Source organism: Haematobia irritans, chromosome 1 (assembly GCF_050003625.1).
Source record: "Haematobia irritans isolate KBUSLIRL chromosome 1, ASM5000362v1, whole genome shotgun sequence".
NCBI classification, from domain to species: Eukaryota; Metazoa; Arthropoda; class Insecta; order Diptera; family Muscidae; genus Haematobia; species Haematobia irritans.
In genome coordinates this window covers 76,705,862-76,733,222 of record NC_134397.1, presented here as the reverse complement: position 1 = coordinate 76,733,222, position 27,361 = coordinate 76,705,862, and the positions used below count along the sequence as shown (strand labels likewise).

General features: G+C 34.3%; 3 protein-coding genes and 1 long non-coding RNA gene across 4 annotated transcripts in view; 3 read left to right on the top strand and 1 right to left on the bottom strand.

Annotated features, from left to right (window-relative positions):
* The window catches only part of Hph (HIF prolyl hydroxylase), a 58,324-nt gene extending 49,188 nt beyond the window's left edge, over positions 1 to 9,136 (bottom strand). Inside the window, exon 1 of the mRNA XM_075290855.1 lies at positions 7,231 to 9,136. Within this exon, the coding sequence (XP_075146970.1) occupies positions 7,231 to 8,042 (812 nt within the window). The 5' untranslated portion in view covers positions 8,043 to 9,136. The remainder of the gene's footprint in view (positions 1 to 7,230) is intronic.
* Positions 9,137 to 11,007: 1,871 nt separating this feature from the next.
* LOC142239310 (uncharacterized) lies at positions 11,008 to 11,527 on the top strand. Its single transcript, XR_012722988.1, has 2 exons — positions 11,008 to 11,273; positions 11,341 to 11,527. It is a non-coding gene; the product is annotated as an uncharacterized LOC142239310 (long non-coding RNA).
* Positions 11,528 to 12,565: 1,038 nt separating this feature from the next.
* Enoph (enolase-phosphatase E1) lies at positions 12,566 to 14,163 on the top strand. Its single transcript, XM_075290854.1, has 4 exons — positions 12,566 to 12,723; positions 13,334 to 13,614; positions 13,676 to 13,932; positions 13,989 to 14,163. The coding sequence occupies exons 1-4, from the start codon at positions 12,643 to 12,645 to the stop codon at positions 14,126 to 14,128; spliced, it is 759 nt and encodes a 252-aa protein (XP_075146969.1). The 5' UTR covers positions 12,566 to 12,642; the 3' UTR covers positions 14,129 to 14,163.
* Positions 14,164 to 16,491: 2,328 nt separating this feature from the next.
* Positions 16,492 to 22,508, top strand: LOC142221223 (uncharacterized). The gene is made up of 7 exons (XM_075290853.1): positions 16,492 to 17,944; positions 18,017 to 18,401; positions 19,406 to 19,591; positions 19,651 to 19,875; positions 19,945 to 20,107; positions 20,482 to 20,660; positions 21,808 to 22,508. The coding sequence occupies exons 1-7, from the start codon at positions 17,713 to 17,715 to the stop codon at positions 22,406 to 22,408; spliced, it is 1,971 nt and encodes a 656-aa protein (XP_075146968.1). The 5' UTR covers positions 16,492 to 17,712; the 3' UTR covers positions 22,409 to 22,508.
* The last annotated feature ends 4,853 nt before the right edge of the window (positions 22,509 to 27,361 follow it).

Here is a 27,361-nt window from a genome sequence, read left to right as displayed (position 1 = left end):
GTATTTCCATATACCAAGTCCAAATTATTCAAACAAAATTTCATTTGAAAAACTTCCAATTGAAAGTGACAATCGCTCACCCAGCAAACTCACGTATCTGTTATCAGTTAAATAAAATCAAAAATTAAAGAAAAAAGAAAGACATTTATATATATTTGAAAAGGTGGGGTGTATAACCGTAGAGCTGTATAATTTGTCAGTAATAAAACAATGGAATAATGAGTCAAGTTTTCGATAAATTCATTTTGTTTCGGATGAATTTTTTTTGAGCTTGTGTCACTAAAAGGAAGATATCTTTAAAACAAAAACACGCAGCAATCCCCCGAAAGGAAATATAAATATTTACATTTTACGTATTGCAAATCATATTGCGGATCTGGTGGCCAACGTATTCAAATTAGTGTTTACCAACGAGGGTTAGTCCCTTTGTTAAGGCAGGTGATACTTTTGTGTATTTCACACTTTTTAAAGTGCTATATAACATGACATTCGAAGATAGTGATAAGTAGAAGATTTCTTATCGTTGAACTAAAACCATAGTCGTAGCCAGGGAGTTTCTATTGGAGGCTAAATCCCACAGACACAATTTAAGTAAAATTTACTAATTTTAGAAAAATATTAACTATTTTGTGTAAATGTCAAAACATAGTAAAGTTTATACTTCATTAGTATAAAACTTTTTACTCATTTTTAGTTCATGTCATACAGTAAGCAAAGCAATTAAATATTTATCACATATGACAAAATTTAACTAAAATTTTACCAAAAACAATTAAATTCCAATGAACTAATATAAAGTTCGACTATAGAAATTTGCGTTGACTTTGAAGGTAAGAACTTCGAAATCGTTCTCATTTAAATCTACTACGCAGTGTTGTCAGATTAGGGGATGTTTCCCCAAACTGGGGATTTTTTCTCGTGGTTGGGGATATTGTTTTTGACTTTAGGGATCTGCGGATTTTGCTAGGGATAAAGCCGTGTTTTGGGAATTTTTCTGGAGATTTTTCCACCATTAATCAGATGGTATTAAATTTGTTTAAATTGTAAGGGCCGATGTTGAATGTGAACCACACCTAAACGCCAAGTTTTTTTTCCGAATTTTATTTGACATTTCTCTATTGCAGACTTACTCAATTTGAACCATGGAGAGATACACAATCCAACAACGTGTTAAATGGTTCCAAGAAATGTCAACAGTGGATGATCAATTTTCGAAGAAAATCATCTTCAGTGATGAAGCACATTTTCACCTCAGTGGATTCATCAATAAACAGAATTGCCGCATTTGGGCGAATGAGAATCCAAGAGTGATTGTCGAAAAACCAATGCACCCACAGAGAGTAACTGTTTGGTGCGGTTTATGGGCTGGCGGCATCATCGGGCCGTATTTTTTCAAAATGAGGCCGGTCAGACAGTTACTGTGAATGGTGTTCGCCATCGTGAGATGATAACGAACTTTTTATGGCCCGAATTGGAAGATATGGATGTGGACGATATGTGGTTTCAGCAGGACGGTGCCACTTGCCACACAGCTAACGAAACAATGGCTCTTGTTATCTGACGTAATGGCGATGTCAATTGTTGGCGGCCAATTGACATTGATCATGTCATTTGACACCGTTGGACTTTTTTTCTTTGGGGTTATTTGAAAGAAAATGTGTACGTCGATAAGCCAGCAACAATTCAAGAGCTAAAGGATGAGATAATTCGGCACATTAACGGCATAGAACCTCCACTATGCCTCAGCGTCATCGAAAATTTGGACCATCGGATGAAGGTGTGCCACCGAGGTCGCGGCGCCCATTTGGCCGATATTTTGTTTCATACATAATTGAGTAATACCAATATATCATAATAAAATAAAATTACAATAATTTCCGAAATAGTTTGTGTTTTATTCAAAATCAACATCGACACTTGAAATTTTAACCACCCTTTAGAACGTGTAAAAGCGAAGTACAATAAGACTTATACGTCAATATTTACGAATTCATTTGGCTTGGGCTAAACCGAGTTCCTGTTTACCATCACAGCTTCATATGTACCCAGCAAAAAAAAATTGGAAGTTCTTCTAACGACACGACTTTAAAAGCACTTCCAAAAAGGTCCTCCCAAAGATGTTCTTTATTTTAACTGCAAAGGAAGTTCATTTGAGTCAATTTTTTTATAACTCGCATTTTTCATATTTTTCATGGGAAATTTAAAATTTTATTGCTTCAAACAGCTAAAAAAAAAGATTAAGAATTAATAAAATAGTGCAAATTATTTAAATTTTGCCGAAAAAATTTTAAATCCTTTCTAGAAAAATTGCGAATTTTTGAAAATATTTAATGTCGAACGTTCCGGACAAGCGTTATAATGCATTAAAAATCATAAAAAAATTTAAAAATATTTTTTTGTCAAAATATCAAAAAATGTCTTAATTCACATCCAAAACACTGGATTCGCATCACACCTTGAGAAGTGATGCAAATTCAGTCCAACGGCTGTTGAAATGATGAACATCCGTCCTATGACAAGCCCATGTTAAATTCATCACTTCTGCGTCAATTGTGCACCACTTCCGTACCCAAAAAGAACATTTTCACTACTTTTTTGGCGACGCTTTTTTTTGCTGGGTATTTACAATATGTAACAAATATGAAAAGTGTCCCACTTCCATTATTACTTGTGGTTATTTTTATGAAATCGGCGTGACTAATCAAAATTTTCCTTCCTGGTGGGTTCACAGTTTTTTTTTGTGTGTTATAGCTTAATTTCCCTTTTCTTTGTTCCTACTGTTAGTCATCAGAAAATAAAATATAAAATTGGGAAGAAATAAAAACAAAAATATAAAACTACGGAAATTTTTTATATATGTTTTCAATAAAATATAGTACAACTTTGTATAAATGTTCATTGCAAGTGTTATTGACCATCTGACAGACTTGTTAATCCCTTATCTATTAAAGAATTCGATAATATGAGATTGTTGTTATTTTTTTTAGAATGAAATTTATATACATAAAATTATTATAAGCATTTTTCTTTGGGGATTTTTCATGGGTAAAAATATTTCGGTTGGGGATTTTTGGGGATATATTTTAGTAATTTTTAGGATTTATCTCGAAAAATTCTGGCAACAGAGCTCAAACTCAAATTGCGTAGCTCCGATATATCCCGTCCAGATTGTCAAAAAATCTTATATTTTGCCGACTTAATGATTCTCAAGACATTAAATACCAAAAAATATCTGTGACATATATTAAATTCATGTCCACATCTTCAGCAAAAACATAACACGAAGAACAGTGCGTCCACTAAATACAAGTCATATATTGAAACGCTTAAATCTGTTTCATTTGTCCACAGTGGTCTCATTTCTCTTAATGAGCAGTGTCACTACTTTTATCCAGACCATAAATTGAGACTCCAAAACATATTTTGCAATATTCTTTTTTGCCATCGAATAAAGGACTAAATGGTCTATCTTTCACATATAAATCCGGCTGTCCATCTTTTTCCATTTGGCAACAGTGGTCACATTTCTCTCCGCTGCATTATTGCGATTCTGATGAGGTTTGACAAACGGTTTTTATATCAATCGAAAGCAAACTTTGGTTAAAATTTGAAATTATGCCAATTTCTATGGAGGTTTATATGGTTTTTTTTTCTTTTTTTCGTATATAACTTATTGTAACATATAGGTGGCGCTGACAATAATATTCATATACGGATTTATTATTCCTTACAATTTAAATTAAATGAAAAACAAATTACTCATAAACCGATAGAAAAACGACTAAAGAATCTAAATTCGGTCGAACAGAGAATCATAACATATTATATCACCGTGAATTTTGATCACAAGATCAGAAATCTAAAATTCGGTCACATTTGATATATGAAAAGGCGAATTTTTGACTTTTCGACTTTTGAAAAAACCGACTTTTAACTTTTACGCTAATTTTGAGGTCCAGAATCTCAACTATTTATTGAAGTTTCAGCATAGGTTAGGTAACTCCCATTGTTTTAGCCTTACGTAGGCTAATCAATCGATTGTGACCACAAGTGGTGAACTTTTCTTTTATGAATGATTACTGTCCGATTTGTGTTTAGCTCAATGACAAGGGACCTCCTTTTTGTAGCCAAGACCTAAGGGCATTTCACATTGCAGCGAAACCACGTAGACAAGCTTTGAAACAGGCAGAAATATCACCAATATTGCTGAGAGGGGGTAATCCACCGCTGAAACTTTGCTGGTCGGTTAGGTTAGGATTATTAAGCATTGAAAAAAAGTTTGAACAAATCTACTTCCGAATTTTCGGTTTTTACAAAAGTAGGCTTTTTGATTTTTGCTAGTAATTTGAAGATTACATAAAGTCGACTTCGACGATTTTGAAAAACTCAATTAGTCCAAACAACGATTTCGACTTTTGTATCACTATGACCTAATATTGTAGGAGACCAAATTGCAACTTAACAAAATCAAATAAATAATTAGTATCGCCCAAAGAAATGGTTTACTTAGGTTAGGTGGCAGCCCGATGTATCAGCCTCACTTAGACTATTCAGTCCATTGTGATACCACATTGGTGAACTTCTCTCTTATCACTGAGTGCTGCCCGATTCCATGTTAAGGTCAATGACAAGGGACCTCCTTTTTATAGCCGAATCCACTTAGAGAAGCTTTGAAACCCCCAGAAATGCCACCAGCATTACTGAGGTGGGATAATCCACCGCTGAAAAACTTTTTGGTGTTCGGTCGAAGCAGGAATCGAACCCACGACCTTGTGTATGCAAGGCGGGCATGCTAACCATTGCACCACGGTGGCTCCCAATGATTTACTTAAAAAGAATTTTTTCGATAATTTCTATCCAGTTAACATATGGGGCTAGGGAATCCCCGGAAAAACAATATTATTTTCTTTTCTTCTATTCCTGGAAATATACTACACGTCATTATTTATTCAAAGATTATTTTCAAGTAGATAAATATTAGTAATTCGAATAATTTATTGGCAGTTATGCCGATACGCCATTCTGGGTAATGTATATCAGTGTTGCCAATTTTAGTTTTTTCACGATTAGGGGTATTTTTATGTATAAAATTTATTTGGGGTGCTCTTTTGGGTAAACAATTCTCAATGGAATTCGGAATATAAATATTGCCATAAATTTGAAAAAAAAAAAGTTAAAAAAGTCGATTTTCCACAGGAAGACCATTTATCTGGAAATATTATATGGTTAAAAATTATATAAATAATACTCAATACTAATTTTAAATAATATTTTCATAATAATAATGAGTACATGGATACATATTCGTCTATTGATAAACATTTCTACTCAGTTCATTATAATGGTCTTATAAATGGATTAAATATTCGCACATTTATTTTGTTAGGCACTCATACGCATGAACAATGTTTCAAGTATTTTTACTGTCGATATGAATTCGAATTGATATAATCAATTTTAATTAGTAGTAAACAAATATTCGCCGTGATAACATCATCAGAAATGTGCAATAGAAAATTATAAAGTAATTTATTAAATCATCATATCACAAAAAATGTGTTCTTTTTTGCTAATTGTAAATAAAATATTACAATTATTTACTATTTGACTGTACCCCCTAAAAAAAATAATTTGTAAAGTCGGCAGCAAATTATGTTAACCAAGAAATCAAATAATAAATTGTTCTTGTTACGTTTTTGTCCATGACCATCGTAAGAATTTGAATGGATCTTCCGTGTTTATCTTATCCCTCAACTGTAGTAAAGCAACCAAATGAAAGTTTAATGCTTAACATCCAAGCAAAAAAAATCGTCGCCAAAAAAGTAATGAAAATGTTCTTTTTGGATCCATGTATTTAACATGGGCTTGTCGTAGGACGGAAGTCCTCCATTTCAACAGCCGTTTCACTGAATTTGCATCACTTCTTTAGGTGTGATCCGAATTCAATGTTTTGGATGTAAATAAAAAAATTCTGTCATATTTTGTCAAATAAATAATTTTTATAACTTTTTATTCTTTTTAATGGATTCTAACGCTTTTCGCAAACGTTTGACCTCAAATATTTTCAAAAATTCACAATTTTTTCAGATTGGATTTAGCGTGTTTTTCGACAAAATTTTAATGATTTGTACCATTTTATGAATTCTTACTCTGTTTTTAACCTATTTGAAACAAAACAAAAAGTTTTACAACATGTGACGAGTGTTTTCGTGATGCAACTTCACCTTGTCGTGTCTCTTCAAATATTGTGGCTGTTTATCACGCAATACATGGTTCAAACGCATCAATTGATTCAGATATAATGCTCCATTGATGGTATCTCTCGCTTGCAGCATTCCATATTACACCGCACGCAACTGGTCTCCCCAAATAAACACCATAATCTTCTTTCTGTAGATATATGGTCTTGTCGTCGATGTTTAGGCATGACCGAAGGATTGTCGTAGTGGATCCACTTATCATCACCAGTTTGTTGCATTTGTAGCAGCTGATCACAAGCTTCCTACAATTGTTACTTTGTGTTACATGCCCGCCTTGCATACACAATGTCGTGGGTTCGATTCCTGCTTCGACCGAACACCAAAAAGTTTTTCAGCGGTGGATTATCCCACCTCAGTAATGCTGGTGACATTTCTGAAGGTTTCAAAACTTATCTAAGTGGTTTCACTGCAATGTGGAACGCCATTCGGACTCGGCTATAAAAAGGAGGTCCCTTGTCATTGAGCTTAACATGGAATCGGGCAGCACTCAGTGATAAGAGAGAAGTTCACCAATGTAGTATCACAATGGACAGAATAGTCTAAGTGAGCCTGATACATCGGGCTACCACCTAATCTAACCTAACCTAACCTACGCATTCCGAACTGAAAGAAGATTGAATAAATAAATGGATTGACACAGGTCATGCAGCCACGATCGGAACAGAGGTAATCCAAAGGATCAACTGGGCCTGGGCTCTACGGCGATAATATTTTACTAAATGGCGATTTTGAATGCAACAGAAGAATTTGAAATTTCATTGAAGTCCGAGAGTATCTAGACTTTATCGTTATAAGCAAAATAAATTTTTGCGATTCCGAATATCGGAACATGGGAGTGTGTCATATTATAATGATTTTGCCATTTATTAAGCATATACATTTTCCAATATACCACACAAAGTACATGAATAAAAAAAAAGCATTTCCCCTTATTGATTGACACATTTAAAGAAAAAATACTTTTACTTACTTGGCATTTTCCATAAGATTATCACCAACAACAGCTGCACCGATTTGGTAGCTAGAACTCTTCTCGTGTTGATTTACCAAATAATTGCTGAAATGAGGCACAGGTTGTAGTTGTTGTTGCTGATTGGGAACATGTATCTGTTGCTGTTGTTGTGGTTGATAATACGATGCTAAATTCCGGTGTTGGCTATTATCTGGTCTGGTATCAGTTGAGGATATAGCACCTTGCATCACATGCATTTGATCGGAAGTTGAAGAATTGACAAAATTACCCATAAACTCTCCAGAATTGGAACTCCTTGTCACCGATTCAGCTTTACTGTTCATTATTTCATTTTCATTCGTTCCCAATATTATGGAGCCATCAGGATTATGAGAATATTGAAAATTTGATGTTGTCCCATCAAAAGGTAAGGGCCAATTGGAACTAGCTGATGTAGAAGCGGAGGCGGAACAAGCAGGAATAGACATGGAAGAGCAGGCATTTGTGGAATTTGATGAAACTAAAGAATTGGAATTGATATTCATTGCACTACAGCCGTTGGTTAATTGCTGGAGGCGGTTGTTGATCTGTCTTTGCTTGGCCAATTGCCGACATTCTTGCTTATGTGTAGGCCAATCTCTATGCTGGTGATCCGTTGAACAGTAGTAGATGCATTTACATTTGGCACATCTCAATAGTTTCTGTTTGGTGCCACAAATTGCACATTGTGCCTGAAATGGAGCAGCAGGAGCATGCTGTTGTGTCAACGTAGATGTTGAGGTCAAAGATTGCTGAGGCGGTACAACAAGAACTTGTTGAGAATCCATCATTATTGACCGCTAAGAAACGTTGATTTGTGTTTTCTTTTTCGAAAAGTCTTTTAGTGTCAAGTTGTCCTTGTGCTGCCCTTTCTCATAATTATTTTTCGATTTACACTACTCGCTCGTGGCGACAATAATCACTGCAAGACGAGAGTATTAGTTTCGAGTATTCGCGCGTATGTGTTTGTGTTGGTAGTGCGTATGCCACGGATATTTTTCGCGATAGTATGAATGGATGGAGCACGTTTGTGTGAGAAAAAAAAGAAACTAAAATGAGAATGTATGTGAGGGCTGTTCCACCCGCTTGATTATGGCGCTTTTGTTATTGCCGTTGTTGTTCTTATCTTGCGATTGCTTGTCACGCCAATAACCTTGACAGGGGACTCGCGGTCAATTAGGGGGTACAATTTGGTTTGGTTACAATTGCATGCTACGCTCTGTTGCCTTTGTCGTTGGTGTAGCAACGATTGTTGTCGCCTTACATGACTTTGGGAGCTTTTGGGGGGCAATTGTTTTTGTTTTGCCACAAACCAGTTGTTGGGCGAACTGGGTCGACTGTGAGCCTGTTGGTATTAGGAAAACAGCTGTTTCTCTAACTTCGTTCGATATTTAAAATATTTTTTATTATCACTGACCCAGAGAACCACCGGCTTTATTTTACTTTCTTTGAGCACCAAGAGGAGAGTCGCCTTACGATATTGAACATAAACACAGCACAAGAAACCTTAGGAAATTCATTTATATTAAGAATTGGGTAGGGCAAATGTAAAAGGTATGTAGCCAAATTAATTTTTTTGTTTTCATTCGTTTCTTTTGCTTTCGAACGTGCAATTTATTTTTTTTAACAAATGTTTATTCGTTGTTGCTGGTCATTTCTATTTATATTGTGGTAGTAGTGCCTCTACTTTGGGCAACTATTTTGCAACAGTACTCGCCATAATTTCCATCGAAATCAGGAAAATGTGGTTTCTGTCCTTCATAAATAAATCACAGATAATAGTCCACGCACAAAAGAAATTGTTTTAATATTTATTAACTGGAATTTTAGTTTTTAATTTGGTCAAATATGAAAATACGCATACTATGTGGTGTTTTCCAAGGGTGATCAAAAACTTTCTACTCCCATTTTAATAATACTCCGACTTTTTACAGCTATGTGTTGTCCTATAGCGTCTTCTTCTTTTGAGACTTGACATGTCATCAGAAGTGATAGCAATGGGGCCGTTCATACGCATATCTCCGGATATGCAGATTATGCGCCGTTCAAAAATATAGACGATAATGCCCGTGAATTTTTCCAGACGGAATGTCTGTGGTTTTGTAAGGAATCTTGCATTGTGGCAGAACGCTAAGAATTGACGGCTCGGCTATAAAAAGGAAGTCCCTTGTCATTGAGCTAAACATGGAATCGGGCAGCACTCAATGATAATGCTATGTTCCCACCGACTCGTTTTCCTCACTCGTTTTTCAAAAAAATATTTCACCGTTCACACCGGGTTGAGATTTTTTAGTTTGGAAACTAGAAATTCACATTTACTCGAAATTCACATATATGCAACGTATGTCCAAATAATTACCGCAAGCGCAAAGGGAAAAAATTATGTTATTTTCACATGTCCATGTTCTTAAAAGCCTTTGTTTATTCCTTTTTTTTATGAAACTTTTAAAATTAATATTTTGACATATATCAAAGACTTTGTAATTATAACAAGATGTCCAAATTGCCTCTTGTTCTTGAATAGATAAAAGTGCACGACTTTAGGATCACACACGTTCGTTATCTATTTTGCTTGTTGGAAGGTTTCTTTGCAACATTTTCTCCAATTCCTCTTTAAAATTGTATTCGTAGCAATCATGTGTCTAAATAGCTGTGTTCGGGGGACCAATAATGTGTAATAATTTGTGACTGTTAAATTTTTCGTTTAGACAAAAACACGAACAAAAAGAGATAAAAAACAACAATTGACAAATAAAGAAGTTAAAAGAGGGAAACATTTTGAATTGGCCGCTACTACGGGCGTGTTTCCAAAATTAAAACTGTAAAGTAAAAATTCCTATTTTCTCAGAAAAACTGTAGAAAAATTAACGCAGAAAGAACACTAGGGAGCATAATAGACATCTCTTAATGATTTAATGACTTAAGGTGGGTATTAAGTTCCAGTTTAGCCGTTAAAATTGCCATTTTTATCATCATATAATTATAAATAAACCATATTAGTCATTATGTCTTGTATGGCAATGTAATTTGTAAAGATACGGTACCAATAAAGACCCAACAAAATAAAAATAAACACAATTTACTTGAAGTAATTTCTTTTGGCATAAATGTTGAATGAAAAAGAGTACAGAAATAGGCATATTAACCAAATTGAAAATTCTTCATTTTCTTTTCTTTTTTAAATTCGTAACATCATACCCATTTTTTCCAACTCTCTCATACATATATGGACCTAAACTCATGAGTCTATTGGAAAAAAAGAGGAAGCATATAGACATCTTGTTATTTAAGATAATCTTTGACATATATTTTGAATAGGGTATGTTATTAGGGGTATATTCCAAATTATATGGGTTCACATTCTAAAATTGACGTGTTTTGGAAGAAAACTTGTGTTTTGAACTTGTTTTTTAGTATGGCGAAAACGACTCGTTTTGAAGTGCTTATAAAGGGAAAACATTTCAAACCCCAAAACATGCTTGGTGAGAACGCCGTATAAGAGAGAAGTTCACCACTGTGGAATCACAATGGACTGAATAGTCTAAGTGAGCCTGAAATATCGGGCTGCACCTAATTTAACCTATCCATGGTCCGACCGGCACAATACTGCAGCTTGTTATTGTGATCGATTGTACATTTTCCTGTCAGTATTTCAAAGTTCCATTTCATCCTCATTGCTACCACAGACTCGTAAGTGACACTGCAACAATCGCCAACTGTGATTGGGGGAAGCGTATGAAAATGTATGAAATGTACATCCCTGCCAGCATTTCAAAGTTCCATTTCATCTTCATCGCTACCACAGACTCGTAAATGTCACTACAACCATCCTACTGTGATGGGGGGCAGCATATCATAAAGTACAAAATGTACTTCATACATGTATTTTGCCATCACTACTTTTACAAAAGCCATTTTATTTTTTGTGAAACGCCAAGCGCAACCAGCTTGTTATATTTTATTTAAATAAAAACGAAAATAAAGTTCTGAAAACATAGATTTTACGCTTAAAATTGTGAAAGGTATATTGGTGAACAATTTTTGATTTTCCAAATGGAATAAAGTGATTGTTTTTCAAATATTTTACAGACACGCTGCCTCCATCGAATGAAAACACTGGCTGATAGACGCTGCAACATGTAACTCGCTACTTGTAACTCTACCTCATCATTAATGCAAAAAATTATGTTAAATGTGATGTGATAGTGGTATAAATGTTATATTTTTAAGAATTTGTAAATAATTAATCAAATTATTAAATATCTAAACAAACGTGTTTTACTCGACCACAATGATTCTTTTACCACTATCTTAAAATGTGCTTTTTCTGATTGTTTGGAGGGTCTCTTATTGGCGTCGTTCTAAATTGATCTATAAAGGCACCTAATAATTGCACTCATGCGAAACCTTTTTGTAGTAACTTGGCGTGGTACAACTTCTCAATAGTGACGGCGCTTTTCCGACGAGTTTTTGATATCGTATATGATTGTTTTCAACGTACTGGGGATTCTCAGAAGCGCCCCCAAATTCAAAAAATGTTGGCAGGGATGCTATTGTTACAAGAGCCATTTTCTATTTTATGAAACACCAAGCGCAACTAGCTTTTTATAATTAATTTAAATAAAAACGATAATGAAATGCTGAAAATATAGTTATTTCCCTTAAGATTATGAAAGGTATATTGGTGAACAATTTTTGACTTTCCAAATGAAATAAAGTGATAGTTTTTCAAATATTTTTCCGGACACGCTGCCTCCATCGAGAATAAAAGCACTGGCTGATAGACGCTGCAACATGTAACTTGCAACTTGTAACACAACATCATTCTTTTATTAATGCAGAAAGTTATGTTAAATGTGATGTCATAGTCGTATAAATGTTACATTTATAAGAATTTATAAAGGTTTAATCAAATTAATAAACATGTAAACAATCGTGTTTACTTGACCACAATGATTATTTTACTACTACCTTAAAATTCACATGTTCTGATAGTTTGTGGGGGCTCTTATTGGCGTCTTTCTAAATTTATTGTGGTCAAGTAAAACAGTCGTTTACGATTTATGGTGTATACCGCACTTAGAATCGTTCCTTCCACAACTTTTTTTTTAAAGAAATTAATTTACATTTTTATGGTATTTAAATACCATAAAAATGTAAGCATTAAGTAAACAACATTTCGTCACTACCGACATTCGCTATGATTGTATTTACACTCCTTGATATCCCTGCAAAATGTCGTTTTTACACTACGAAATGGATTGTTTACAAAAATCATCTGTTCACACTTTTTTACATGTTCAAATTTGAGAACAGTTATTCTTATCAGTTTGGGATCTGTTTTTATTGCATTTAAAAGTGTTTTCAAGCTATTTACAGACTATTTCAATAATGTCTTCTTCTAAAGAATTCAAGGCAAAAGTTATATTGACGGATATTGAAGGGACTACAACTTCTATTAGCTTTGTTAAAGTAAAGTAGCTTTTTTTTATCATGACAGAATATAGAATATTCATGGAACTACATTAGGAATATTGTTTAATTCATAATTTAATAGAAGAGCGCAAAAATTTGTTGAGAAAATTGAAGCTCCAGTTGATAAAAATGCTTCCCATGGAAGAACAAAAAAGTGTTGTTTTGGGTTTTTAAATAGTTTGCATGCTTATCATGGATTCCACCATTGCAGAAGCTTGTATTGAATGGGACTTATGGAATCCTTACAAGCAAACTTTAGCATTTTAGTGAATTTGTGAATCTTGGCCTCCCTTCCCAAGTGTGGAAGCGCCTGGGTGTTTTAGGAAATGAATTCATTAAAATACCTGGGTCATCTCTGTACTTTGGAAGGCGTGTACTAATTTCTATCAGATCAGCATTTTCCTATTGTTCCTATACAATTCAAAATAAATGTGCTTTGAATTTTCATACTTGTGAGAAATGTGGTTCTTGGTGTTTTTCATTATATTTTTAAAAGAAATCTTACCATATGGAGCTCACTTCCTTGCTCCGGTCCTGAATTCATTAATTGTTCCTGGAGGTTTCTACTTTCGGAGACAAATTCTACAACGTTTGAATCTTTTTTCAGGATAAACTTTTTCCCTATGCTAAACTACACACTAAGGAATATCTTGAACAGACATGGATTAGTAAAGAGACAAGTGAAGTAGTTCAAGAACTTCTAGAGCTACCCGAATTCGAGATCTATAGAAATGAGCATAAACACCTTGCAGAAGAATCATTTGGAATTGACACAATTAATGATTTTGTTCTATACCTCATTGATAAAGACTTGAAGGTGGGACCATTGAAAAAACTTCAAGGATTTGTATGGGAAAAAGGTTATGCCAGTGGTGCTATTAAAGGCCAGTAAGTATTAGATTAGAATTAGATATTTCCATCAATATTTGACAATATCTTCTCTTTGCAGTGTCTATGCAGATGTACCTGCTGCATTTAAGCGATGGAAAGATGAAGGTTTACGACTATCTATTTACTCAAGCGGTAGTATAAAAGCTCAAAAATTGTTATTTGGTCAAAGTGAGTTGGGCGATTTGTTGCCATATATTTCGGAGCATTTTGATACCACAAGTGGCCACAAACAAGATAAACAGTCGTACATGAATATAAGTAAAGCTTTGGGCGAAAATCCAGAGAATATTCTTTTCTTGACAGATGTCGTAAAAGGTATTAATAGCCATGGAGTATCTTTACAATACTTACATTTGTCTTTTTATTCGTAGAGGCTGAAGCTGCTAATCAGGCTGGTTATCAAACTGTTATACTCTCAAGGCCGGGCAATGCCCCATTGACCGACGATGATAAGTCAACGTTTAGTATAGTCGATGATTTTGAATCTTTCAGTGTTGTGCTGAAGTGCTAAAAAAATAAAAGCCCTTAAAGTATGTTATTTAATAATGGCATTTACGATTTACGGTGTATAAATAGTGTTGAGCTATAGTGTTACACTATCATCGATTGCATTGGAGAATGGATATATTTCAGAAAGCTTTTCATTACCCAGTAGGGAAATTCGCTAAATGGGGAAAGTTTCTAAGAAACATTTATTTTATTTATTTATTGAATCATAAAGTAATATTAAGCCTTCAAGGCCAATGAACATATTACTCTTAGCAAGTACCTGAGCATTAAATAATTATGTAATAAATCTAATATTCAATGATTATTTTTAGTCTAATGCTAGCCATAACAACGAAGGTCTATGATATTAAGATAAAAAGGGGGTAAAGTCCCATAATTAGGTAGCCCAAACACATGTTTATCCACTGCTAGCGACGTTAAGATACGACATTAGATTCACACGAAAAACATTGCTACAATTGCTGAGAAAATTCTTAGTTCATGAGGCAGCACATTCCACATTATAGCAATTCTCACAGTATATGATCTAGAATATACACTCTTCCTAACTCGAGGAATGAATATTTGCACATTTCTCATAGAACGTGAAAAAGTAAACAAAAGTCTCAAAACCAAGGGTCTAGATCTTACAATAAATAACCTTGTAGAATGTTAAAAGGTTTCGACATACAACAAAATCCTTTAAGGAACAACCTAGAAAACGTTTAACAGATGGATATATAGATTGCCTACGGCGAATGCGGTACACAAATCGGGTGATCATATTGACAATGAGCTTCACTCTATTAAGATTCTGCATTGCCGTCCCGGAAAAGAACTCAATACCAAACAAAACTTGGGGCATGAGAAGAGTATGTGCCAGCATGCTTTCACATGTAAAGGTAAATACAAATTCGATGCAAATATACGTTGCAAACTCGACAAAACTCTACCGGATATTATATCATTTTATATAAAATCATGAATTTTAGGATTATCGCTGTAAGAAAAAAAATAAACCATGTAAGCAAACATTCGCAGATCGTTCTTCAATAGCAATATTCGTTTAAATTTTGCCAAAATAAAATGTGAGAAGTTTTGCAATATACTTTATATAAAATCGCTTTCAAATATTTTTTGCAAACGATGAATTCTACAATTCTTAAACGGGATCTTAACTTTGAACTATGACGTCAGGGTACACCCAAAGAAATTTGTTAGTAGGGACAGCATAAAAGTCTGCTAAAACAGCAGAAAGTCTGCTGAAAAAGGGACAGCAGTCACTGTTTGCTGAAATAGCAAACATTTCCTGGTATTTTTGAAGCTAGATTACACTAAAACATGTTTTATTTTGGCTAAAACAAATAAAAATGTCAACTTAGGAGCTATCCTAACATAATTAAAACAATATTTTATGAATATCTATAGTATTTGACCAAAAATCGGAATATTTATACAATTGAGGCATAACAGCAAACAAAATGTTTGCTGATCGTATTTAGGAGCTTATAAGTACATTACAGTGCAAAAATATACCAAAAACTACTTTTGGTTCTTAAATATGCTTTGGGGAAAAATTGATAACCTAAAAATTTTATAAATTGTAGTTCATTAGGCCCTGAAGTACAAAAATATAATAGCAGACATCGACTGCTGTTTTTAGCAGACTTTTTCTATGAGTGTATATATAATTTTTTTAATTGGAACTGTTTAAATAAATATTTAATCGATTCAGTTCCTTTTCAATTAAAGTTTATCTACAAATAATTGCAAATAGAGATGTAGTTCATCTAAAACATTGTATATTTACACTCATATAAAAAACAATTCGTAAAAGTCTTAGGTAAGTGTTAAGGTGAGTACTATGTTCGATTTTGTCACCAAAACACTGAATTAAAAGAACACATAAAGACGATTATATTTTTATCAAGTCTTGTGAAATTATGGATGGAAAAGATTCAAGTCTTCGATTGCGAAATAATTTATATTTCTAAATTAATTGATTAAAAAAATGTAACCGTGAAAACAAGCTAGTTATCAGTGATACCCAAAGTATTTTTAAAAACCCAGAATAGTTTTTTGTGCCTTACGAATTTCTGAAATATGCATCTGAGGATTTTTTAAAAGAAATACATTTAATAGTTTTGTGTATGTTACTACCCAGTAATGTGCATATAAGCTCTTAAATGCAACAATTTTATTTGCTGTTATGCATTAATTTTAAAAACATTCAGAAACGAAAAAATTTTCCACAATTTTTATTTTTGTTTGAATTTTGTTCATAAAATTCTTGGCAAAATATGGAACGGCAAACGAGTTATGGACAGTTCAAAAATTTTGCGTGTTGGTAATTCGTAACTCAGATTATGTCCTATTCATTAAAACATATTTTAGAATGTTCGCGTTTAAAAATAGCAGACAATATAACAGATTTCCCGTTTTAGTGATTTAGTAGATTTTTTCTGCTGTATCTACCAATAAATATCTTTAGATGTAGGCAAAACAAAAAGAGCTTTCTTATCACAAATAAAATTTGTTTAAATACACGTACCGCCTCTACTAGCGAAACTCAACCATCCTCATTCGCTTTCATCAATTAAATGAATCAGTTAATTAAAAAAAAATGGATATACAATGTAAGAGAAAAAAGATGATTGCAAGACGGTGCGAAGTCAACATGAAATTTTGAATTATCACCTGCTTTTTTGAAACAGCTACAAAACAACAACAAAAGGTAGTGCAGGTTAAACTTGTGACCTCTATTACAGCGGCTTGAAATTTTATTCGGGATAAACAGCAGCGTGGCTAAAGTGTGTCCCATCTGTAATCTAGGTCCACCTGACATGCTTGCCCTGCCATACTCGATACTCGACTCATCAATTCAACTGGTCACATCGCATGCTACTCGCTGAGTCTTAAATCTAGTTTTCATGTGCATTAATTGAGCAGCAAACAAGATATAGATGCCTCAATATTCCCCCAATGCAACCAAATTTGAATTTGGTTATTTTTTCTAAAGCGCTTAGCAAAGAAGTCAAATAGGACATATGACATTCTAAAACTGTTCTGCTTTGGATGGATTAAAAATGCATTTCACACCAAAAAATCTCTCTGGCAGCTAATAAATAATTTAGTATTTAAGATAAGGGAGCCCAAAAACCATAAACAGAAACATTTTGTTAATTTGGACTGAACGAAGGTGTATAAGCGTGTTCCACATTTCACACACCTAATTCAAACAAATTGACTGTTAATCCTTTCGTGTATACAAAAACCAAATTGGTGTTCGTAACCACAACTTTGCGATCTGCGTGAGTTCTCTATTATATCGTTCTTCACATGTGTTGCATGCCATCATATAGCAAAAAACAAAAAAAAAAAACTTTAGTGCGTACAGTAACCCTTGTTGTCTGATACAATGGCAAAAATAGCACCACTATAAATTCTACTATCGGGGAATGAAATTAAGTCAATTGGCAAAGGTAAACAAATTAGTGGGGTTACCTTGGTAACCCATTGTACCATTCAAATAAACAATCAAATGCGAAGGAAACAGCGGAAGGACAATACGTATTTTCATTAATATTGAAAAATAAAATCTACGGAATGACTTCACATTCGGGAAGATCCTTTATAAACTCTTGTTTAAAAGTGCCCATTGATCCGTGCAATAATTGTCCAGCACCCATATACAATAGACCAAAAATGTATTTAGGCCGTTTGTCCATGACACCGACAACAGCATTGGCATCGAAAACTTGTGATACGGCCACCACAGACCTTAAGTGGTCATGTGGGGGTATAAGGTCCATGGCTAAGTTTTACGACAGCATACCAGGTTCTATTTTACATTTTTTACAATATTTTATTGAACTAATTATCTTTCTTTGTATGATATTTTCCCCCATAGATTATGGCGAGTTAACGCACTTAACCGAAGAGGAATTTTATTCCACACTGGATACATTAAGAAGCACCTGTCGTGAATTGAAGATAACAACAGCAAATTCATGTTTTCCCCCAACCATAACCACCGTAGTGGATGACCGTTGCAGTACCAGTACCACTACCAGTTCTTCATTCTCTTCGCACAATAATCATAGTACAAACTCGAAGAAAAGCAAGAAAAAGAAGAAATCGGCTAAATCCAAAAATCGAAGTAGATCTCAATCGGAATCTCAAGAGTCGGAAAGCATTTTGAATTATACTACAGCTAATAATAGATCCACAGTGCCAGATTCTGCTATAACATTGACGGAGAGCAAAACGTATGAGAAATTTTGCGACATAAAAAGGTAACATGCATCTGCTTTTAAAAGAAATTTGTCATAGTAAGAGTTTAACAAAACTAAGGAAATACTTAAACTTAAAGCCCGGACACTCATAGAAAAAATTGTGTTATGTTTAACAAATCCGAAATCTCTAATACCTACAAGGAATGTTGGACCGAAGTTATTGACAGTTTCCATTTTTCGCCATAAAGTCTGTTGTGTACCTCTAACGATATTTCCGCTATTAATATGTTGCAAATATTTTGCTAGAAATGCATACAGGCTTCAAAGCCCAGTATGCAGTTCTCATATTTCCTGTTGCATGCCGATAAGGCAGTATTTCTTATGGCGTTAAGCCAGGCATACACCTCTAACGAAATTTCGGCTACGCGTAAGAAATGCATTGCTTTATGCGCCTTGCAGACTATAAGTTTATCCGGACGACAGTGGTCGTGTCGAACATATCCCATATATTGGCCACATTATAAGTTAAGTCCGAAGGCATAATCGATACTGCTGCATGTTTATGGGATCGATAACACATTTACCGATTATTTAGTCATCAACGAATTGTCGTATCGATTGGACACACTGTAAGATTCTTTACAAACTTATAGTCTGTAAGACGCATTAGAGAAGCTTCAGTACACTCAAAAATCACATGCGTTACCAAGAGGAAATAAAGTCTTGTAAAGTCTTGCCGAACTCTAGATGAACAAGAAACTGCGCATCAATTGAGTTAATGTATCTGCTTTATATTGAACTACTTTAATAAATTAACCGCGAAAATTTCAACGCGAAAAGCAAACTATTACTGACCTTAATGTGAAACGCCGTTCGGATTCGGATTTAGCCATTGAGCGAAATATCGGAATCGGGCAGCACTCAGCGATAAGAGATAATTTTGCCACATTGGTAGCACAATAGACAGGGTCACATTTGGTAATAACGTGTTGTCACTATATCTAACCTAACACAAGCATACTATAAAAGTTACTACTCAAATGTTCATGTTTTTGTATTTCTAGTTTGAAAAAAGATTTGGACGATGAAGTTGAAAAATTCAGAAAAACTCTGAAAGACTATGAATCTGAATTTAGACGACCTGTCACTTCATCTGCAATGAATAGAACAGAATCTCGGTCTTTTACACGATGTTCTTCAAAAGAACCAAAGGAGAAAAGTGAAAATGTCAATAAAGTTGCGAGTGATAAGTAAGTAAAGTCTGAAGTTATTAAACGTTCGGCCTAACGACGTTTAAACAATTTACTAGAGTACCTGTGCGAAGCACCTTTACATCCACGCTGCGTGAGAGATTGAGAAAATCCCTGTCGTTCAATGATTTACATTCAGTAGCCGATCCCACGGAATTAGCAGAACTACGAAATAAAACGAAAACTTTGGAAAAATTAGCATTCAAAGGAAACAGTGATGCCTACAATGATCCCAACAAACTAAGTAATTACTTTAAAGTGAATGCAAAATCCGATGTTCCTGGGTAAGCTAGAGCACATTGTTTAGATAATCGTAACATGCCACTGTATTTTATTTTATTTTATTTTCTTAGAAACATTCCGAAAATAGTTGTTGAAACACCTACTACAGATTCTTCCACTGAACGCACGGACGATACTAAAAAATTTCGTAAATCTAAAGTCAAGGATGAAAACTATAAAATCCCATTTAAAATCTTTGACTTGGATTCGTCAAAAAAGGATTATTCTGGAAAGGTAAATAAATATTAGAAAAAAAAGTTGTATGCAACTACAATGGACATTTCGTTCATATGCCGGCAATACAGTTTTTTTATAAGAGTTATTGGGAAGAAAATTGGGAACAAGTCTGCATGGCATTTTCATTAGGAAAATTAGAAAAGCGAGGAAAATTACTTGTGTAGTAATTGGTATTTACTCTTGGAAATTCACATTTGCCCACGATGTACGCCTGAGGCTTGTGGCGTTGACAGTGAGCATGTTTATGGGTACCGAACAGTTCCCTATACTTGGATGCCGGGCTTAATAGTAAAACTAATGAAAAAATTTTCCCTAAAACATATTTGCATTACAGCATTCAATATTCAGTATATAATCGCATCTGTTTTTAGCATTCGACTCCTTCCCCCGTACACCCAGTGGCCAGACCCAACCTTGCTGCTACTTTGAGAGTAGAGTGTTCCAGGAAAAAAGTCAAAGAATTAAAAAATAATTGTACATATTATGACAAAACACCTCATGTCGATTGGGAAGTGCGTAAAACACCAGCATGGAAATCTCTTTCATTAAAGTAAGTATATTATTTGATATTAGCTACTACAAGCAGTCAATAACACTAAAAAGAAATATAAATTTTAAATTAAGGAAATATTTTTTAAATTAACTGAGCGATTGAATATTAGTATAATTATGTTCACGTTTTCACATCTTTGCTTTAAGTTTTTTTAATGTAAATGTAACAAATGTAAGCGTTATAATCGATTGCTTACATTTTTCTCCTATCAGAAATACATGATATAACTGTGTTATCGGTACGCAAACGAAACAAAATATAACGGTCGATAACATTGTCATAATCAACATTTTCTAGTAAAAGTAGCTATGCATTTCTTATGGCTAGAATTGATGTGGCATAATACTTCGTATGAGGTCAATCGTTTTTTGAGTATAAATTTAATTTTATGGAGCCTAAATTTCAAGCTTGACACTAAAAATAAATTTGAAAATCTCCACTTCTTTGTTCGGAATTCAATCCTTAAAAGTCAAAATCTTCGTTCGTCTCTAGACGAACGAAACGTCAAAACTCAATGCATTGCTATATCTGCTAACGAAAATTCTGTGAGCGTTGTTATCGATTGTTGTCGGATGTATGACAGCGTTTATATACGCTTTACAGACTATCAGTTATTCCGGACGGGATGTCGGTGTTTGTAAAGAATCTTACAGTGTGTCGGATCGGTACGACTTGTCGGCTATGACTAAATAATCGGTAAATGTGTTATCGATTCCATAAATATGCAGCAGTATCGATTATGCCTTCGGACTTAACTTATAATGTGCACAATATATGGGATATGTACGACACGAGCACTGTCGTCCGGAACAACTGATAGTCTGTAAAGCGCAATATACAGAATGAATACTAGGAATTATAAATAGCAATTTCAACGCATTAAGATGGGTATTAAGTTCGAGTTTAGCCGCTAAAATCGAAAATAAATCTGTAAAAGAAGAATAAAATTATACCTTTTTTGGCCAAATTTTTTTATAACTTGATGGGGAATCATCCAAAGCAACAATTTAAAAAGTTTACTTTGTTTTTAATGAATTATTAAAGAAAAGTAACCGTAAAAAATGGGAATTTTAGCCGTTAAACTCGAACTTAATACTCACCTTTACATACAATCCGATTTAATTAACATTTTTTTTCATTGCAGCGAAACACACCAAGAAATTATAAAATTGCGCCTAGCTACCCGAAAAGCGGAGCAAGCTTTACAAAAACGTGAATACGATCTCAATATTGAACTAATGAGGCAACGTGTCAAGTCTGCACCTCTTCTGCTAGAAGGTCCTACACATTGGGGTCCCAATGTGGGAAAATTGACACACACTTGTCAGAGGGAAGGCCGTCGACATATGTGTCAAACTAATCAACGTTCCAGGCGCAAAAAGAATTCTTCGCGTAGTCATAGTTGCAGACGTGAACTTTTTCATCATTCAGATCCTGGCATAGATTATGAACGTTTCGCGGAATCATCACCTGTATCGGACGGTAACAAATCCAATGATTCTGGAAGAATGTCACAAAAATTGAATACATTGCGTAAGATATATGGAGGTAGCACGACACCCGCCGGAAAATCTCAATCGCGTTGTTCTACACGCAGTACAAAAAGTACACCAAATATTTCGAAATCGAATGTCACAAAACGAAAGACAATGGAGAAGAAAACAAAAAAGCCGGATCCAAATTTAGTAGTGCTGGAAAATGATAGTGCCGATGAATTGTCCAGTTTGGACCGAGCATTTTTGTAGTTCAATATTTTAGTTTATAGTAGACTTATTTTCTGTATGTACTAAAGTTGTTCTTTATATGAATGTGTGTATATTTTAATAAACTAATATCGGGCTAAAATAGCAACGTTTCCAATGAGTCCTTAATTGTTTGAGTCTTTAATAGTTCATTAAAAAAAAAAATAAATATTTCAAATGCTCCTTTGAAGTTTTGAATATTTCGAGACGGAAATCACAACATTTAATTTGGACAATATTACCCTTTTGTATGTTTTTCTCATTTAAGATGGGTATTATGTTCGGATATTCCATCAAATCTTAAAATCAAAAGTCCACGTAATCGGTGATTGATAGCAGCGTAGCTGACGTGTGTTCTGTCTGTAACCAAGAACCACATGACACGAATTTCTTAATCTGGACGTACTACATCGCATAACAAAAATGGATGAAATCGCAATACACGGTTACACAACAATCTTAAAAGTCAACAAATAACCAAGAAGACAACTATAAAAATCCAAAGCAAAGATTATGTTACAGTTAATTGATTCAAAAGTAACCCAGAAAAACGCTGTTTTTTGGCACGGAAACCGAACATAGTACCCACCTTCAAGATGTGTATTAAGTTTGAGTTTAGAGCTATAATCGAAAATAAATCTGTACAAGCAAAACAAAGTTATAACTTTTTAGGCTAATTTTATTATAACTTGATGGGGAATGACCCAAAGCCACAATTAAAAACGTTTTTTTTATTAATTATTAAAGAAAAATAACCGCGACAAATTGCTAAAATACCCATTCTTCCAACTCGAATTTAATATCCACCTTTAAGGTGAGTATTAAGTTCGAGTTTAAGGTAGGTACTATGCTCGGTTTCCGAAGCGAAATCCCATACAAAACCAAAAATGCGAAAAACTACCGAAATATTTTTTCATTTGTGGTACTTTGTTTTTTTTCGAGTTGAAAAACTGACATAAAGTGCATAGTCCCTAATTAGGTCGGCTTTAAATCCTTCCATATGTTGAGATTAGTTAGTTTCAAAACATGGCGCCATTTGTAATGTGAATTAAGAAATAATTGATTTATTCAAATGATTTGTGTTAAATTAGAATACAAAAGTGGTTCGCGTTGTTATTTAAAAATGCAATTCGATTGACGAAATAAAAATAACGGAGTGCTATATGTATATAACATATATAACAGCATCTGGTTCTGTAGCCGTTTCTGCCACAGTAGCATCTGCCCTCACATCCCTGACACCCACAATTGCAGCCACTACATCAGCTACAGTGAACAACTCCAACATAGCATCCTCAACACCTGCCACGACCACAGTGGCTGTGACCGCAAATATTGTATTGCAACAACCAAATACAACGGCCGCCCAAGTAGTGAGTGGTCCCATTGGGGTGGCAGCAAATACTACTCCAACATTAGCCACTATTACTAATTCTTCAAATGCAATATCGACTGTTGCTGCCGTTAGTAATACAAATGCAATACTAATGCAATGGTGGTTTCACAATCATCCACAATAGTATCACCAGCAGCTGGATCGAATGTTGTTGTTCCCACCACTACAATGGCTTTAGCAGGAGCTACCGTGGGACTTAAGTCTGGTCCAGATATTACAATGACATTGAACCGTATAAATACGGCAGAGAATGAAGTTGATGTGGAGGAATGTTTACCAGGTGATGTTGTTAAATTGGATTTTGCTGGCGAAGAAGTGGCTGGGTGAAATTTTACCCCTAAGGAATGTCTTCTAGGAGTTTCCAATCGGCGACCGGTGCCCGTTGGAAACTCCGCCTATTACAACAGTACCATCATCGCTTCAGCCATCAGCAACAATAGCATTCCATCAGCGTCATATTGTAGAGATACAACCAGGCCACCATTTATCATCATCCCCTGCTAATTTAGAATTGACTAATGTTATGCAACAATGTTTGCACAGAACACGAAGAAGTAGAAGAAGCTAATTGTCATAATACTGCAGATGTAATCGATGAAGATTTCTTTTTTAAAATATGCTTAAAAACGATTTCGTCTTATCTCTGTAAACCCAGTGCTTCTACATTCAACACCCATTTTTTACAAAGAAATGAATTGTTTTTTTTTTTATTATTTTACCGCTCCTCGTAATTGCTCCCTTTTCCATTTGTTAAGCGAGCTCGTTTTTTTGTGTGTAAGAGGCGTAAATGAATGAGAACTGAACAAAAGAAATGTTAATGCAATTTTAATTTTTAATGGAAACAACATGAAAGCTAAATATGAGAAATGATAATTAAAAATTTTTAAATATAACAATATTAATGAAAGAAAGCTGATAATCCAGAAAAGAAAACATTGTGTTCTAGGGTCTTTAATTAGTGTATAAATGTACAAATTAATAAAAAATCATAATAAAATTATAATCGAACTTGTTTTATTTTTATATACCGGGGTATAGGTAATTGGGTGGTCTTATACGTTTTATACTTTTTAATATAAAATTAGTAAATTTTTCTGAACAAAGTTATATCCAAAATAAATGTTTATAGCAAATAATTAAATAATGTTTATTTAAGTAGCAAAATAATTTTCTTGTATTCATCATTTGTCCAAAATGATTGCGATAGGCTGGAATGAAACGATTTAATTTCGTTGTGGCTTTTAAATTTCAGTTAGCGGCATTCTTGCATTTTACAGTCGACTCCGCTTTACTGAAACGTTAAAAATGCAGCCATTTAATTTCAGTTATCCGAAGTTTTTGCTAAAGCGGACTACGGATAACTGAAAAAAACTTCCAGTAATGCGAACTTCGGATAACTGAAAAAGTTTCAGTAAAGCGGACTCCGTATAACTGGAAAAAAATCCACTCAATTTCAGTTAACCGAACTTATGACCAATGCTATGTACATAAAATAATAAAAACAAGGTGTTTGATTCCGTCACAGGTTTGTGTAGGAAAATTGGAATTCATTTATTTGTGATTTAGAGTGATTTAAACTGTTTTGAAAGTGCCATCTTCACTTGAAATAAAGCGTTCTCAATACGGAGAAGAAAATGTACTCTCTCTCAATAGCGAGAATGTGGCATTTTCAGTAAAGCGAAGTCATACTAATGTGACGAAACTCATTTGAACACAAAAAAACTTTTCAGTAATCCGATTTTTTCAGTTAAGCGGAGTTTCACTAAAGCGGAGTAATTTAAATGAAATGGACAGAAAAAACAACTGGGGAATGCGATCGATTTCAGTTATCCGAGGTTTTTCAGTAAAGCGCATTGCGCTAAAGCGGAGTCGACTGTATCAATTCAAAACACTGGTTGAATTTCATAACGTGACTGAAATAGTTATTGGAACTTATACATTGGGAGAGTATAACATCCTTCAATAAACCAGCCAATTGCTTCTCAATGTATTAATTTCAGTCAACGAAGAGTCTGGTATAGAACACTAACATCCCTTTGTGACGAAATATAAGTCGGGAACAGTGTCTTTGGCTTAGGAACTACCCTTGAACTTGAGTTATGGGCTTAAGTTGGTTGTTCCCCCCGATGTAACAACATTGGCAAATGAAATGGCGTTATTATCCTTTGTGGGAACCGTGGTGGTGACCACTGGATTTGAAATTGCTAGTGAGGCGGCAACAGCATGGTATTGCAATGCGATTGTGTAGATATTGTGGACACCAACGAATTAAGTTTGTTGATGAATGAGTCCATTGCTGCTCATGATGTAAAAGTTAGCATAACACCGGAATTATATGTTTTTTTGATGTGCGTTACAAATTGACGGTATCCATTTGGAAAAGCTGAAGAAGACAATGTACCACATGTTGTAAAAGCTGTTGCAGAATGTGGTAAGACACCAGGGGTAGAGCGGCTGGAGCTTTATTCTTAACAATTATTAGTGTCCAGTGCTGTATGAGATTTTTTTGCAAAACAATCCAAAAACTGGTAGAAAAACACTTTTCAAAACAATTATCATGAATGCGTGTATGTAAACAATCAGCTGCTGCGTATGTATAAGTAAAAAATAGTATGACATTTGGCGATGTTGTCAATTAAATTGCGGAGAAATAAACGTGGAATAGCTCCAAAATAGCTGTTTTCTTCGTTCGAAATGTATTGTCAACACTCTCATTTTTCAACGCGAAAGAATGGTTAAGTGAAGTTTTTTTCGTGCCAACAAACATAGTACCCACCTTAAAGGTGGGTACCCTGCCAACATTTTTTGAATTTGGGGGCGCTTCTGAGAATCCCCAGTACGTTGAAAACAATCATATACGATATCAAAAACTCGTCGGAAAAGCGCCGTCACTATTGAGAAGTTGTACCACGCCAAGTTACTACAAAAAGGTTTCGCATGAGTGCAATTATTAGGTGCCTTTATAGATCAATTTAGAACGACGCCAATAAGAGACCCTCCAAACAATCAGAAAAAGCACATTTTAAGATAGTGGTAAAAGAATCATTGTGGTCGAGTAAAACACGTTTGTTTAGATATTTAATAATTTGATTAATTATTTACAAATTCTTAAAAATATAACATTTATACCACTATCACATCACATTTAACATAATTTTTTGCATTAATGATGAGGTAGAGTTACAAGTAGCGAGTTACATGTTGCAGCGTCTATCAGCCAGTGTTTTTATTCGATGGAGGCAGCGTGTCTGTAAAATATTTGAAAAACAATCACTTTATTCCATTTGGAAAATCAAAAATTGTTCACCAATATACCTTTCACAATTTTAAGCGTAAAATCTATGTTTTCAGAACTTTATTTTCGTTTTTATTTAAATAAAATATAAGAAGCTGGTTGCGCTTGGCGTTTCACAAAAAATAAAATGGCTTTTGTAAAAGTAGTGATGGCAAAATACATGTATGAAGTACATTTTGTACTTTATGATATGCTGCCCCCCATCACAGTAGGATGGTTGTAGTGACATTTACGATTCTGTGGTAGCGATGAAGATGAAATGGAA